General features: G+C 35.6%; 1 protein-coding gene across 1 annotated transcript; it reads right to left on the reverse strand.

The window, feature by feature from the left end:
• Positions 1–1,559: 1,559 nt before the first annotated feature.
• LOC111050063 (U1 small nuclear ribonucleoprotein A) lies at positions 1,560–11,903 on the reverse strand. Its single transcript, XM_039430241.1, has 6 exons — positions 11,749–11,903; positions 11,059–11,142; positions 8,483–8,655; positions 3,864–4,131; positions 3,433–3,562; positions 1,560–1,833 (listed from the first exon to the last, which is right to left on the reverse strand). The coding sequence occupies exons 2-6, from the start codon at positions 11,123–11,125 to the stop codon at positions 1,674–1,676; spliced, it is 798 nt and encodes a 265-aa protein (XP_039286175.1). The 5' UTR covers positions 11,126–11,142; positions 11,749–11,903; the 3' UTR covers positions 1,560–1,673.
• Positions 11,904–15,450: the final 3,547 nt, after the last annotated feature.

A 15,450-nucleotide genomic window follows, 5' to 3' on the forward strand; every position in this document is an offset into this window, starting at 1 on the left:
ATTATAGTCTACACTCTTTGAAAAAAGGTAATCAATATTGAGTAGATGCTGCACAAAAATGCACTATAAGATTAGCGGTGCACGTTGCATAAATTACTGTATAACTACAACATAATATTTCTAATTCAGGTGCAAATTCAACAGGTCGGACAGATGTTCAATTTCAAATTTGATTGGTTTCAACAAGGCTAGTTAGGCTACTTATTCACAAATAACTTAGATAATCAATAATCAAGACTTCCTAGATACTACCAATTATAGTAGTATATAGAAGGTATTTTTATATAATAGAAGTAATTCTAGGACAAGGACTATGATAATACTGAGAATATAATAGGACTATCTAAATTTGTGAACAAGTAAGTCGGGAAAGTGCCAGTAACTTGTTCAAGCAACTAGAATTGAGTTTGCTTGTTCTGGCGAGTCGAACAGCTAAGAGCAGCAAAACACAAATACATGAATTAACACATTTTGTGGATTGGCTTACATCTTCGTATGATGGCATCAAGGATAGCACTGATTGTTGAATACATGAGTAACGATCAATCAATATTATCATTATGAGTTCTCTTTAATTTATGAAAAAAAGATACTGGTTGAATACTGTTTTGCGTATATTTAATTGATAAAAATATTATGATAATCACATCATTATTTACCTGTAGAATACTCCTATTCTACCAAGCAGTTGGGCAAAAGGTGTATAAAGGTGCGTACAGACTTTCGCTCTGCTCCGCAACCGAACGTCACTCCAGCAGAGCGATTGATGATCGACCGGCGAGCAAGAGTGGTTCGACCGAGGAACGCGAGAAGATCTAACATCTTCCGTAACGTTCATGATGGGTGCGTGGGCGGAGCGACTGTGGTTCGATGGTGGTACGAGGGCGGTACGAGGGAGGAGCGTGCTCGGTGCGGGTTGGAAGCGCGAATATGTGTACGCAGCTTAATAAGTCACCGCAACACCTCCAACAAACACCCCTAAAACTGTTCAAATTAAAGGTGCACGATTGGCTGGCAAACAATCCTTTTTATAAATTAAGTGAATTTTACGAGAGCAGAATCAGCATACCTTAATTCTTATTGTTAGCACGTATGAACTAGCTGCTTAATTTTGTAATATTGTCTTTGTTATTTGTAATATTTGGAAATAGCAAATAGCAATGTAATAGTAACAATGTGTCTCTTAATGTGTGACTGTCTATTTCATGTTCTATTTGTGTGACTTTGTCTTGTGCTTTTTTGGCTGGCTGACAATAAAATTGTATTTATTTATTCCTACCTCTTCATACAATATGACGTATCTCTCATTTCAAGGATTAATAATAGACATCACTTGCTCAACCATTGCACAATATAGTCAACCAAATTAGTATTATGTTTTTCAAATACACTCTCAACCGCTCATCATTCTTTATATAAGAAACTATTTTCAAAGGGCAAAACATCGGTGATTCTTTCATAAGATCTATTCATAGCCTACGACAACGTTTTTTTCATTCAACTATTATTCAAATCTAGCTAGCTAGGTTAAAACCCGTAATGACACAATAAAACACAGATTATCGTTGAAAATTATTTATAAACTGAACGCTACACTTCCTTAAAAACATATTGCATAAATTATGGAATACTTTATAGTTCTTGACTTGTTACACGTATCACTTATAATAAAATCATTTCTTGGCGAATGTTATCTTCATAGCATGCGACGGCGTGATCTTGAATCCGTTCAAAGCAATCTTGGCTGCACCCGACTGCATTTCAGTTTCGAATTCGACGAACGCGATGTCATGGCGGTTGGGAACCAGTCTCACCTCCTTGAAGCCAGGGAATCTGCACAAATTAAATTTGTTTGAGTTACAGAGGTGCAGTCAATAAAGATATTTTTGTTGAAATATAATTAGTCCAGTCACTATTATACATTGGTGCATGCAATTTGTAGTTCTGATTTTTCAATAAATATTATTTGGGTACATAAGATAAGTCCATTTTTTTTGTATTGGAATATGGGCTTAAGACACTCAACGATAAATTTTTCATTTTTCGACCGTATTTGACTTGTGATGCATGATTTTGGACCGCCTTGACGAGCCGAGAAGAATGAAGTGTAGTACGATGAAATCTGAGCATTGTGTCAAAAGTTATAAGTGTTTGAAATTATGATCCTTGAGTTGTCCTTAAGCGCGCCTTTCCACTAGGAAATACTGAAATGAAGTGCATCTAACGGGTGATTCTCATAGAACATAATCTCATGAACTTATGTCATTGTGCGAAATATCAATGTGAGGACAATGTAGTTGGTGATGATGGTTGAAGCTGAAAATTACGTGTTTTTCACAATACAAGGAGCATTGTTGTCAGGTGTACCTGGAAATCTATTTGAGATAGAGCGCTCTCCCTGATCTCAGTTTGTAGAGCACAAAAATACGCCCAGAGGGATTTTGAATTATACATATAAATGTTAACAATCGGAAGATATTGTTGATCAAAAACTAAAATTCATCAAAATTGATTTTTCCTTCAAACTTCACTCATTTTTGAAAAATCATAACTCAGTACTCATTGAAGATAGAGAGTTTCGAATGATCTAATTTTATTCAGAATTTTATAATCTAAAAAAAGGCGAGAGCAAAGTTTTCTGTCCGATTACAAGATTTGGCAGAAATAGCTGAAAACTGGAAAATGAGCCGAAAATACGAGGTTTTTGGGCCACCCTGTATCTAGCACAAGGAAATTTTGCATTAAGAAATTGGTTCTGGACTTCTCTTATGTACCCAAATAATATATTGAAAAATCAGAACTACAATATAAATTGCAAGCACACCCCCTTTTTTATATCTATATTGACTGAACTAAATAGCAATCGAGTAGAAGTAAAAATGAACAAGTTGGCACTCACAGATACAGCTAATATGAAAAATAATTGAAATCAAATTTATTTTCATTCAATGACACCCGTAGACCCGTGGAATTATGATAATGGATGAAAAATTTTGATGGATGACTTCTGTACCAAACAAATTCATGTTAAAATTCACATTCAACCTTTTAACTTATGTTAAAACTCTTTCCATTATTTTAATCCACGAAATCACTAACTAATTTCGCCGTTTAAATAGGAAGGCGATGTTATCATAATCATTCCCTGTGGAATACTCCTAAAGCCAGGTCTACACTTATCATGCAGCATACTCATCTCACTCCGATGACAATGGCCTGGAATGGTGCATGCCACACAGTCATGTCCATCATATAATCTATCCAACCACCACTCGTCTACCCCACACAAATATCGGACGTGAGTAGGATCGGAACGCTGCATGACAATTGTGGCCCGGGCTTAACTCTGCATATAAGGTTCAATGTGACGTATCCCTCAATTCAAACATTAATAGCAGTTCACTTAATTCACCTTATCTGGCGAATCCTGACTGTTTTGAATTTCTAGAAGAATTCCCATTAAATAGCATTTGGATAACCATTTCATTGGTCTCGTCAGGTAGATTGGTCAAGAACAGAATCTGGTTCGGCGGCTGCTCGGGTACGGTAGTCGGTCCTCCAACTGAAATTACCAAATAAAAACACTGAATAAATAAATGATGTAAATATCATTTAAACTTGAAATTGGAACATAAACTACCTATTTCATGGCTATCTTCTTATGCCATATTTTCTCTATGGTTCTATTTTCACATGGTAGCTGGATTGTTATTCAGAGTCCGAAAAACAACAGAGGTAGAAAGTAGTTTGAGTTTTTATAGTGATCCAATCAAATATAATTTAAGCTTGAAATTTGGAACATAAACAACCTATACCATAGGATATATCTTCTTATGTTATCCTTTCTGTATGGCGATACTGACCAGCCATCATGGGTGGAGCCGCCGACGCCATCTGCTGCATACTCTGCTGCTGCTGTTGCTGCTGGTAGATGCGCGCTTGTTCCTTGGCGGCCTTCCGCTTCGACTTCTTCGATTCGGCCGCCAGCTCCTCGAGGGCCGCCGCCGCAGCTGCCCCTCCTGCCGCCGCCGCGGCCGCTGCCGCCTTCCGCGACGCCTTCTTCGGCCGCTCCGCAAAAGTGCCCTTCATCTTCGCGATCACGTCGCTGTCCACCTTGCTGTACTGGATTCGCTACAACAAAATACATTCACATCAAAACCTCCATCACAATATACCTATCTCGATCCTATATAATGTAAAACTTTAGTATGAATATAATAATAATTTCAAACTGTTATAACGCCAGAAGCATTGTATGGGGCCGGAACACTTCGAATCGTGCAGAGGGCAGGCATTGATAGATTGGCATGCTGGAAAAGGAAAATAGTTGGAAATATTCTTGGGCCCAGGAGAGACATGGTAGAATACTACAGTCTACAGATCTCGTACCAACAAAGAGATCTATAGCAAAATCCACACAATGAGGAAAAGACTGTATTTTTGGACATAAATCGAGAATGGATGATGACCGACTTCTAAAACAAGTTTTTGATAAATTTTCATAGTTATAGTATTTTAGTTTCATCATAAGTTTTTAAAATGAAACTCAAAATTAGGCCGGCATGGATTGTGCAGACGCTGAAGGATTGTGAAAAGTCTGGTATCATTGCAGAGAACATTTAAAATAGAAAAATCTTCAGACAAAAGTGCAGAGTGTGAGCAAAGAAGGAGACGTGAACCTCCTAACATTGAACAGCTAAGAAAAAATCGATTGGAAAGAATGAGATTGATGTGGGCACACAGGGGCGAATGGAGCAGCAGAGCATAACATAATAGTGACCTGAAATATTGATTGGACGTGCTCTACCAAACGAGCTATTCGAAAAAAATGAATTTGCCAGAATATTATAAAATAAGAAAAGTTTAATAGCCTATATTAAATCAATAGAAGCTAATAACAATTAATAATTCCTCTGTTTGATACTAAATAGTATTAGTTTAGACTGGAGCTTCCAGCCGACCAAAAATTGGCGTAGCCAGATTTGTGAAATTGAAACTTCCATGAAAGCCATGTAACTGAATTTATTTAATGTGACAATACTTCATCGTCAGCACCTGTCAGCAGATTCTGTCTAATTGCTCATTTTAAATGAAACCACTTTTGAGTGAATAGAATCAATACTGTAAGTCTGTAACACACCGTATTCAACACTACTAAATTGTTGATAAGTTATTTATGACAAAGGGTATTAGATAGATGAACTTATAACAATAAAAATTAACCTGTTATTTCATTGAGATATACTAATATCAGATTTACTGAAGACCTATTGGTACTACCATAAGTTGGTTTCATCCACACTTCCACACATTATACATGGAGAAATGCCAACTTACTAGTTCATACTATGTCTGGGACAGTCAGTTATTGGAAGCTGGGTGACATTTCCATTCAGTGCGTGATATTCGAATGCTAATAGTGGTATTATCATAGAGAAACAATAGCGTAAGTAGATATCCCATGGTATAGGGCGTTTATGTCGCAACTGTTACTGTTATCTCAAGCCGATTACTCTTTTGACCGGGTAAGAGTGTATGGACGGCACAATATGAGAGACTACCAGCGTCATAAAGCTTCACGGGAAAGAACTACGTGGACTATCGGCTTGAGATAACAGTAAAAGTTGCGACATAAACGCCCTATACCATGGGATATCTACTTATGCTATTGTTTCCCTATGGTAGTATGCAGTGTGGATAAATTATGAACTGGAAAACATTACATTTTAAAGCCGTGTCCACACTGAACAAATGTTCGACAAACATGTTTGTTCGAACAGTTTGGGCAAATTTTATTATGTTTGACAAACAATGTTTGCCCGTTGGCCAGTGTGGACACGTCACCGAACAAAATATTTTAAGTGGGGAGAACAGGTTTTATGTTTTACAGCTGTTTCATATCTGTCAGCACTGAAAAGTTTTGGAAAAACAGTAATTTATTGTATGACAAACAATGGTTGTCCAAACTTTTTAAAATGTTTGTCCCTGAGCTCCTCAACAAACATGTTTGCCGAACATGTATGTTCAGTGGGGACACGGCTTAACATCGAGAATGAAGATGAAAAAATATTATGCGGAGTTAGGACTTTCAAGTCCTCTGTACTACTCAACTTGATACTTGATACTTACTTGATACTTGATACTTGATACTTGTTGTCGTCGTCCTTGACCGGGTTTACCAGACAGACTGTGTCATTAAAATAAAGGCTCATTAGCTAATTCTGCCAACGAGTAAATTGCTCTATCAATCAACTTTTGCCTGACGAGAGCGCTGAATCTTGCACGTGATGCACTTTTTACTTCAGTTGGGAGTCCATTGTAGAAGCCCAAGGCAGCTGATGGGAAGCCTCTCTGAGTAGCAGCCAACCGACATCGGGGAACATCCAGGTCAGTTGCATGGCGTGTATTGTAGCTGTGTATCTGATTTCTTGTTGACAGCTGCTGCAGGTTGTCTCTGACATACATCAAGGAGGACAGGATGTATTGGCTGTGGATGGTGAGTATCTTCAGTTCCTTGAAGAGTGGCCTGCAATGCTCCCTGTAGTCCGCAAAAGTAATGGCCCTGATTGCTTTCTTCTGCAGGAGCAGCACATCATGGCAATAAGGCGCGTGTCCCCACAGGAGGATTCCATACAAGATGTGACTATGAAAAAGGGAGTGATAAGCTGAGACCAGGTAATCCCTGGAGACAATGTGTCTCAGTTTTCTTATAAGGAATATAACCCTGGAAAGTCTTTTGCAGACCTCAGCCACATGTTGACTCCACCTCAACTTGTTGTCAACCCAAAAACCCAGCAGCTTCACAGGATCAGACTCCACTGCAGTCCTCTTGAGGGAACATACCAGAAGGTTAGTTTTCTCCTCATTTAACTTCATCCTGTTTGCAGTAAACCAGGACTTTGCTGCATTTAGTTGTTCCACTGACCTTTCTGCTGCCTCCTCTGTTGTTCGTCCTCTAGCTATCAGTGTGGTGTCGTCCGCAAAGAGGATGGACCCCTGGCCACAGAATATACAGAATGGAAACTTGTAGTCAATCGCCTATCTAACCAATGCTTTTTACATGACGCCAATACTAAACACGTCACGTGACCTTGGGAAGTTCCAATCCTGGTCTTCTGATTGGCTCGTAGCAGTGAACGAGATCAATTGATCCGGATCATTGAAGTGATCCGAACCTACCATCAATACTATTACAATGCGGCGCTTCCTAACAAGATGGCGGATTTTAGCGTCAGGGTACTAGCCAAGTTTCCGTACTGTATGTATACTGTGCCCTGGCTGTCTGGGAAGTCATTCATGAGGAGTATGAAGAGCAGGGGGCCCAATACAGAGCCTTGTGGCACACCATGCTTCATATTTCTAATACTTGATGAGGCTCCTTCCAGTGAGACCACTTGTCTTCTGTTTTCCAAGTAGCACTTGATTGTGCTTAGAACTGTACCCTGAACACCATACTTGTTGAGCTTCCTAATCAGTATGCCATGAGGCACACAATCGAAAGCTTTGCTCAGGTCGCATAAAGTAAGCGCAAGTGAATCACCACTCTCAAAAGCATCCTGTATCTTTTTAGATAATGACAGTAGAGCGCTTGCTGTTGAGCGACCATTTCTGAAGCCATGCTGAGACTGGGACAGAAGGTTGTTCTTCACAAAAAAGTTGGTAAGTTGCAGCTTCATCTCAGTTTCAATCACTTTTGACATTATTGGCACTATTGAAATAGGCCTGAAATTGGATGGAATCTCTGTATTTCCCTTCTTGTGAATTGGTAGTGTTCTTGCCAGCTTCAGTGTGTCTGGGAATACTCCCAACCTCAAACAGTGGTTAACTGCTGTAGCCATTGGTTCTGCTACATGTTCAATGGTCTCTTTCAAGACAGAAGTGGATAGGCCAAATATATCCTGTGTTTTGGAGTTTTTCAAGCCACTGACAATGTTTCTGACTCTATCCGCATTGATACTTCTCCATACATCCATCTTATGAACTGTATTTGTAACATTCTCCACAGGGTCCATGTCAGCTTCATCTAGATTCTTCAAAACATCCTCAATAGCATTCACAAAGTAATCATTGAAATTGTCTGGACTGATGTTTGATTTAACTTTGGGCTTTTTGGGGCGATGTTTGTTTATGGCCTCCCACGCTGCTTTACAGCTATTTGGAGCCGATTCAATGGTATTAGCAGTGTATACTTTCTTTGCCTGCCTAACCATTGTTAGTAAACATGTTAGTAAACATTGTTAGTGAACTATTCTCAACCTCGACACCAACACAGAAATTTGTCAGGTCAAAACTTCTTGAGCTGGTTGAGAATAGTTCAACTTTTTTAAAAGCTATATGCACTTATCTTATGATTGACCTTCAAATATTATAATAATTTTTCACGACAATCCCGTATTTTTAAATGCAGGATCGTCTGAATAATAACTTAAAATTGAAACGAATTTGATGACTTGTTTTTGATGTGTAAGTTTAGGCTACTCACCATTGGCTTGTCGTAGAATGGAAAGCCATGCATTGAACGTAGGGCATTAGTAGCACTAGCAATCTCTTTGAAAATAACAAAAGCCTGGCCCCGCATCTTCAACGTTTTCATTGCAACGATGTCTAGAATTTGTCCGAACTGCGAGAATATAGCGTACAACGACTTTTTAAGCTCTGAAAAATACAAGATTATTCAGTATCACAATATTTTTACAAATAAAATGAATGGAACATGTACGTTAATAATAGGAATTCATAATTATATAGAATAAAGATTTGACCAGTTTCTATGGGTTATCTTTAGATTGAGTCCTTTCATTATGAATGTTGAAGAACATGTTGTAGAAGATTCACAATTCAAACAATGTGTTTACTAAAAATATGTATATCAATGGCGGCTCATGTTAAGATTGCACAGCCCCCATTCATTTCGATTATCAATGGATCACTTTTAGAAAAAAATGAAGTAATTTATTTCTTAAATGGGGTTCTAATATTATCTTGATTAAATATAGCCTATTATAGCTTCACAATTTCATAATAATTCTATAATACGAGCAACTCTGTAAACGGTGAACACAGTTCACGCGATATCAGACGCTGTGATGGAACTGAATAGTGAATATAACATCAATCCTCCTGCAAAGAAACTCCTGTACGCGCACTTTTACTATATATTAGTGTTGTGATATATTTATTTACTGAAGCCTATAATGTGGTGGCATTTTTTCTATAACCATCAGCTTGTGGCGCTAGGTAGACAATAAAAGTCTAGATGTGAAATTGCCCGTACCAGATTCTGATGTGAAAGGTTTCTATGTGCTCTTCCATGTGTGTGTAGTCTGTTAGTAAAACTATAATAGACTAAATAATAGCATGATATAATCATTATTATGATAAAAAAATATGTTAATTCATATATATTTATATTATTGACAGAGTAAAACTAGGTTTAAGATTCGTGTCGACCGTTTTGCATTTCTCTCATGTTTTTATAAACCTATGTTTATTTGTTCATTTACGGCGAAACGCGGCAATAGATTTCTATGAAATTTGACAGGAATTTTTCTTTTTAAATTGCGCTTCGATGTATATACAAGTTTTTATGAAATACTGCATTTTAAGGATGATATGAAAGGAAAAGGAAATACTCGAATAACTGTGAAAATTGACAATGAAGCAGGCAATCAATAACTAAAAGTAACTTGGTATTTTCTCTCAACCTTTCTCTGCTTTCAATAACTCGGACTGATCAGTTGACAGTATGTCTTGTAGGAAGACAGGTGAAGTTGTTTACAACTGATTATTATAGTCTGTGTAAAATAAGTTGAGACTTGGCCCTCCATCCGAAGAAGTTACAGGGTTGCCAAATCGTGTAAAATTGCAACTTTCTCAAATTTCCAATTCAACGTCAGAATTGGATGTAGAATATCACCCCAGATATCCTAGTAGTGCTAAAAAAGTTTCACGGTTGAAGGATTAAAAGGAAATTTAACTTTTATGATAAAATTGGAAACATCGCCAAGATTTGTTTTTATTTTCAATATCACTTCCCTCAGAATCATGGGGCGTCTTAATACGTAATAATTTTATATCAAATTAACGGGGAGAATATCTCCTTTCTATTGGTGTCTGGATAATCCGACCTATAGTTCTTTTTTAATTAATGATTATGTTCGTCAATGTCGAGACATTTTGAGCAGAGAACATGAAATTTTCGACATGCTAGAAACTTTTTTGTTTCGAAGGATAAGTAGGTGGTGAAAGCGAAAAAGTTTCTCATAAATAATGGAAATTATTTTCCCATTTTTGAAACATTTTTAGCATTACTAGGATATCGGGGATGATATTCTACATCCAATTCTGACGTTGAATTGGAAATTTGAGAAAGTTGCAATTTTACAAGAATTGGCAAACTTGTAATTTCTTCGGATGGAGGGCCAAGCTTATATTACACAGACTATAGCATTGTCGATACGCGAACCAACCAGCCATTAGTAGTTTTTACACCGATATCTCGCCAGAATTAACTCTGATGGACAGCATTAGAAAAAGCTGTGGTTTATAAATTCAATGTGCGAGGTCACACATTATAATGTAGCTTGGATATTTTTGAAAAACAAGCAGGTCCCGTGATTAATGAATTAACCTCAAATTTACATATTATTTAAATATATAGATTATTATTATTACCAACTATCTGATTTGTATGGAACTGTTCAAATTGAGAACAGACTTTACCCCCCCCCCCATAACACAAACACACACATCAAAGGCGTCGGTACCAATTAGTCTAGGCTACTGAAGATTATAATGATCAAAACAGAAATACCCAGCATTTTCAATCACCAGCCGCCACTGATTTATATTGTTTAATTTTATCGATCTTGGAGGAATTATTGAATATTTGATTTTTTTATTAGGTATTATTTTTTAAATCAAAAACAAAAATGTGTTCAACTTTTCCAAAAAAAAAATATTTTTTATGAAAAGGTGGTTGATAGACTACAACCAAATAGTAATATATTGCCACAAAATAGTTTTAAAATAAACAATGCAACATATAGATAAACTTACCTTCCTTTTTAATCTTTTCATTCAGATTATTTATGTATATGGTATGATTTGGTCGTATATCCATCATGACTCAAGCTGAATAAACTGAAATTAGAAAAACATTCATTCTAAATACAGAAGTAATTCAAAATTTTCAAAGCAATTAAGTTATTATTTATGATGGTTTAAGAATATTGGAATTCAAGAGTCAAGTTGCTCAAATATAAGCTTAGGTTCAATTATATTGAACCTAAGTCAAGAATTCTCGTAATAATTGAGAAGTACTTAAAAAGTCTAGATCTAATTCAATACAACAAATATGTAACTGTAGAAAGAATCATGAAATTAAATACATAACTTCTTTAGTTACATAGGCCCTACTTCAGATTATGTGGTGACAATGTGACAGGTTATGCATTTTTATGAATATAACCGAATTCCATGAAAATCTAGACAACTTTGATAACGTTGGATTGTTAAAATCCAAAAAGTAAATTTTAAAGCCAAGATAAAATAAAGCGGTTTTGCTTTATAAAATTTGATTTGTTAATAAAAATAATAGACAGTGCTTCTAAATTTATTGAGGTTATGAACACTAGCCATTGAAATTTTTGTATTTTGCATAATCTACATCAAAGTTAAATAAAGGATTTTGAAATAAACAACCGTACATAATTTAGAAATTATGAGAAAAATAACTAATAGACTTACAATTCTCCTGATTAATAATAATAAAAAGCCGATTTTTCGACGCCGACACAGAATGCGGTACTTCAGGACCTGAAAAACAAAATAACAGTGATGGCGCACTCTATAGCAAGCGTACTTACTTTTGTGAACTACTGCGACTGGATAACAATCAATTAATCTAAATTTCAGTTTGTCTAAAATCACATGTTTGACCAATGCTTTTGTCGTTTCTGTTCATAATCCAGGACTAGGGAAAATTTTTGGATAGAACCAAATTATTCAATTCAAGCCTAACCCCCTAACCTACCCTTCTACATTTGAAATACCTTTCAATACAACGTCTCAACGTCACAATTCAGGTTATTTCATGATGCCGGTGAATATAGTGAGGTCCACGTTATAATGACAGTATTTGATCAACTTTGGTTTTGCTATCCTTGCCTATCATTTGACAAAGCCGGTGATACTATCCTTTTCCAGGTCCACAACGATGCCAATTATGTTTTTGACAGTGTAAAAATATAATTAATTAATGCAGAGGATCGGAATTGCTATTCTTCTTCCCTTATCCACTGCCATTATAACGTGGACCTCACTATAGATAAACTGAAACTGAGATTAACTGAGACCATCTGCAAACACTTGTACAAAAATGAGCGCGAACTTCAACTTTTCTTAAATAGGTGAGTTTTAAATTGGAAAAATAAAAATTGTATACCGGTATTTTTACTTTTACCATAGGTAAGGAGAGTATTGCTTTCCGAAAAAAATTAAGGTACCCCAATTTCTGAATTTCTATACGTTTTAAGGTCCCCTGAGTCCAAAAAAGTGGTTTTTCAGATTGTGAATCAACATCCATAGAAACATTCTAAAATATCATTCAGCCTTAAATCTTCCTTATTATGAGTCATAGATGACAATACTTCTGTACACCGTACATTTTTCAATTTATTTTTTTTGATAAGTGGATTAATGTATGTATTTATAGTACAGTTCATATGATCACAAGAACGCGTCAAAAAATATAAAAGAGAAACAATACAGTCTAATATTAATATACGTACCTATATACCGACAATTATTATAAAGCAATAAAATTCAAGAGAAGATAATAGTAAAAATTTCATGGTGTAAATATTTTTGTGAGTTTTTACCTAATTATATTGAGGTATTCATACATTTTGAATAAAATTAAATACAGCCTACCCCTAGAATAAGAGTAATAGCCTAAAGCTGCGTTCATACCAAATTCATTAACAAAATGTTAATAATATAATCCTTATAGATTCCATTAGATTGAACATAACTTATCATACACATGATGAACATAAATGTGTTTTAGTCCAGTCACTATATTATACATTGGTGCATGCAATTTATATTGTAGTTCTGATTTTTTAATATATTATTTGGGTACATAAGAGAAGTCCGCCAGAACCAATTTCTTCATGCAAAAATTCCTTGTGCTAGATACAGAATGGCCCAGTTTTCAGCTATTTCTGCCAAATCTCGTAATCGGACAGAAAAATTTACTCACGCTTTTTTTAGATTATAAATCTGAATGGTAACAATCGGAAGATATTGTTGATCAAAAACTAAAATTCATCAAAATTGATTTTTTCTTTAAATTTCACTCATTTTTGAAAAATCTTAACTCAGTACTCATCGGAGATAAAGAGTTCCGAATGATCTCATTTTATTCAGACTTTTATAATCTAAAAAAAGGCGTGAGTAAATTTTTCTGTCCGATTACGAGATTTGGCAGAAATAGCTGAAAACTGGGCCATCCTGTATCTAGCACAAGGAAATTTTGCATGAAGAAATTGGTTCTGGTGGACTTCTCTTATGTACCCAAATAATATATTAAAAATCAGAACAATAAAAATTGCAAGCACACCCCCTTTTTATGTCTATATCGACTGGACTATTTGTCAAGTTTGGTTTAATCTAATAGAATCTATAAGGATTAAGTTATTAACATTTTGTTGGTGTAAGCGCAGCTTTAAGTATTATCACAAAGTAAAATGACTCTTTTCTGTGATATTATGTACCCTAGTTTATTTCTACAGGATGAAGAATTGCAGGAAGAGGTCACCAAATTCCTCCACGGGCTTCTTTGAAGCGGGATTTCATTAGTGGAATAGTCGTCAACAAAAATGCATGAAAAAATCTGGAGAAAAATAGGTAAAAATAAGCTTTCCAATGATGTATTTTCAAATTTACATAAAAAATGCCTTACATCTGAAAAAATTGAAAACCAACATTATTTTTACACAACCCTTGTAAGTTATCTATATAGGTAGGTATCATTCATTTTTTCTCTGAAGACTTGTATGTGTTAATTTGCATAACATAATTATTATACAGTAAGAAATTACAGTTGAACCTCTGTATAACGAAGTTGATTATCCCAAGAAAAAATTCGCTGTAAAGAGGTACTCGTTATTGAGAGGTTGCTGTCAAAAAAATGCCACACTCTTATGGATCTTATAATATATCAAGGGCGGTAATTAAATGATTTGGGTGGTAGTTATAGTGTCCTATTGGGCAACAATTTAAAGAATATACCATTCTCATCAACATTGAAATCGTCTTTCGGTTCATAATATTTTCTGAGAACGTTTATTCTTAACTTTTCTACGAACATTTTCTTTCCAGAATTCACAAGAGGGTACATATCAATAACACTAGCACTTTCACCCGATATCACTTTTTGGACGATGTCATGCCGTTTTTTAATTTTTCTAACCAGCCTCTACTTGCCTTAAAGCTACTGTATCCCGATGATACTGCCAATTCTAAAGCCTTTTCATTGATTAAATTCCCTGACAATGGAAGATTTTTCTCGTGCATTACAGTCACCCATTTTATCACCGGTTATCAGTATCATCAAATGTACAAATTTACAATGTTGCAAATCATTAGCAACACTTAGTTTCAGAATCTGATCACGATTTTTTAGAAACTGAGTACAGTAACTTAACCAGCAAAATTGAAATGTGTAACAAAAGCAAATGGTGGGAGGATGGAAAAATCCAGCATTCCCGTTTCTTTATCTATGAATGACGAGTTCTAACAATTGAAATGTCTGGCAAAAGCAAGGATTAGAAAGTCCAGTCGTTTACCTGCCTGGTCTACGAATGACAAGTTCTTGGAAGTCTATTTCCAGTAACTTGCATTCAATTTCCGACACGTGTTTCAACTTCTATTGACTGTCTATCACCCTATCTTCTTCGTACTTGAATTGCCATCTATTTTTAGTCCTTTAGTCCATTATTATTGACCTTTCTTCTAAAACTAAACTTTTTCTTTGAAAATGACTCTCTGCTTCCTATAAACACTACATTTTGTATGTTGGAGTCGAGAGAAAACTTTGTTGTTGAGAGGTCCGAAATTCGTTAGAGGTAAATAAGCAGCCAAAACTCTAAAATGTCATGGGACGAGGTAAAAATTCGTTGTGTAGAGGATTTCGTTAAGTGGAGGTTCGTTATAGAGATGTTCGACTGTATTTATTAAAGATGTAGTTACGGCAAGTGAAAATCTCAGAATATCAACTTGTACTGTTACTTGCATTTTATGCCCAATAAATTGCTAAGAATTGAGAAAAGAAACTTCCTTCCATTACTTGACGATGAAATGAATGTTTGCGACAACAAATATATATTAAATATCTGAGAGCTTGAATAACCTACATTTAAGGAAAGATGGATGAAATAAAACACA

This window comes from Nilaparvata lugens, chromosome 6 (genome assembly GCF_014356525.2).
Source record: "Nilaparvata lugens isolate BPH chromosome 6, ASM1435652v1, whole genome shotgun sequence".
NCBI classification, from domain to species: domain Eukaryota; kingdom Metazoa; phylum Arthropoda; class Insecta; order Hemiptera; family Delphacidae; genus Nilaparvata; species Nilaparvata lugens.

Bases quoted from the DNA above. Each gene is read 5' to 3' on its own strand.
- LOC111050063 (XM_039430241.1), bottom strand. From the start codon at position 11,125: ATGATGGATATACGACCAAATCATACCATATACATAAATAATCTGAAT. The intron at 4,132-8,482 runs GTGAGTAGCCTA...ATTTTGTTGTAG, and splicing joins CATTCTACGACAAGCCAATG to CGAATCCAGTACAGCAAGGT. The intron at 1,834-3,432 runs GTCAGGATTCGC...TAATTTGTGCAG, and splicing joins TCTTCTAGAAATTCAAAACA to ATTCCCTGGCTTCAAGGAGG.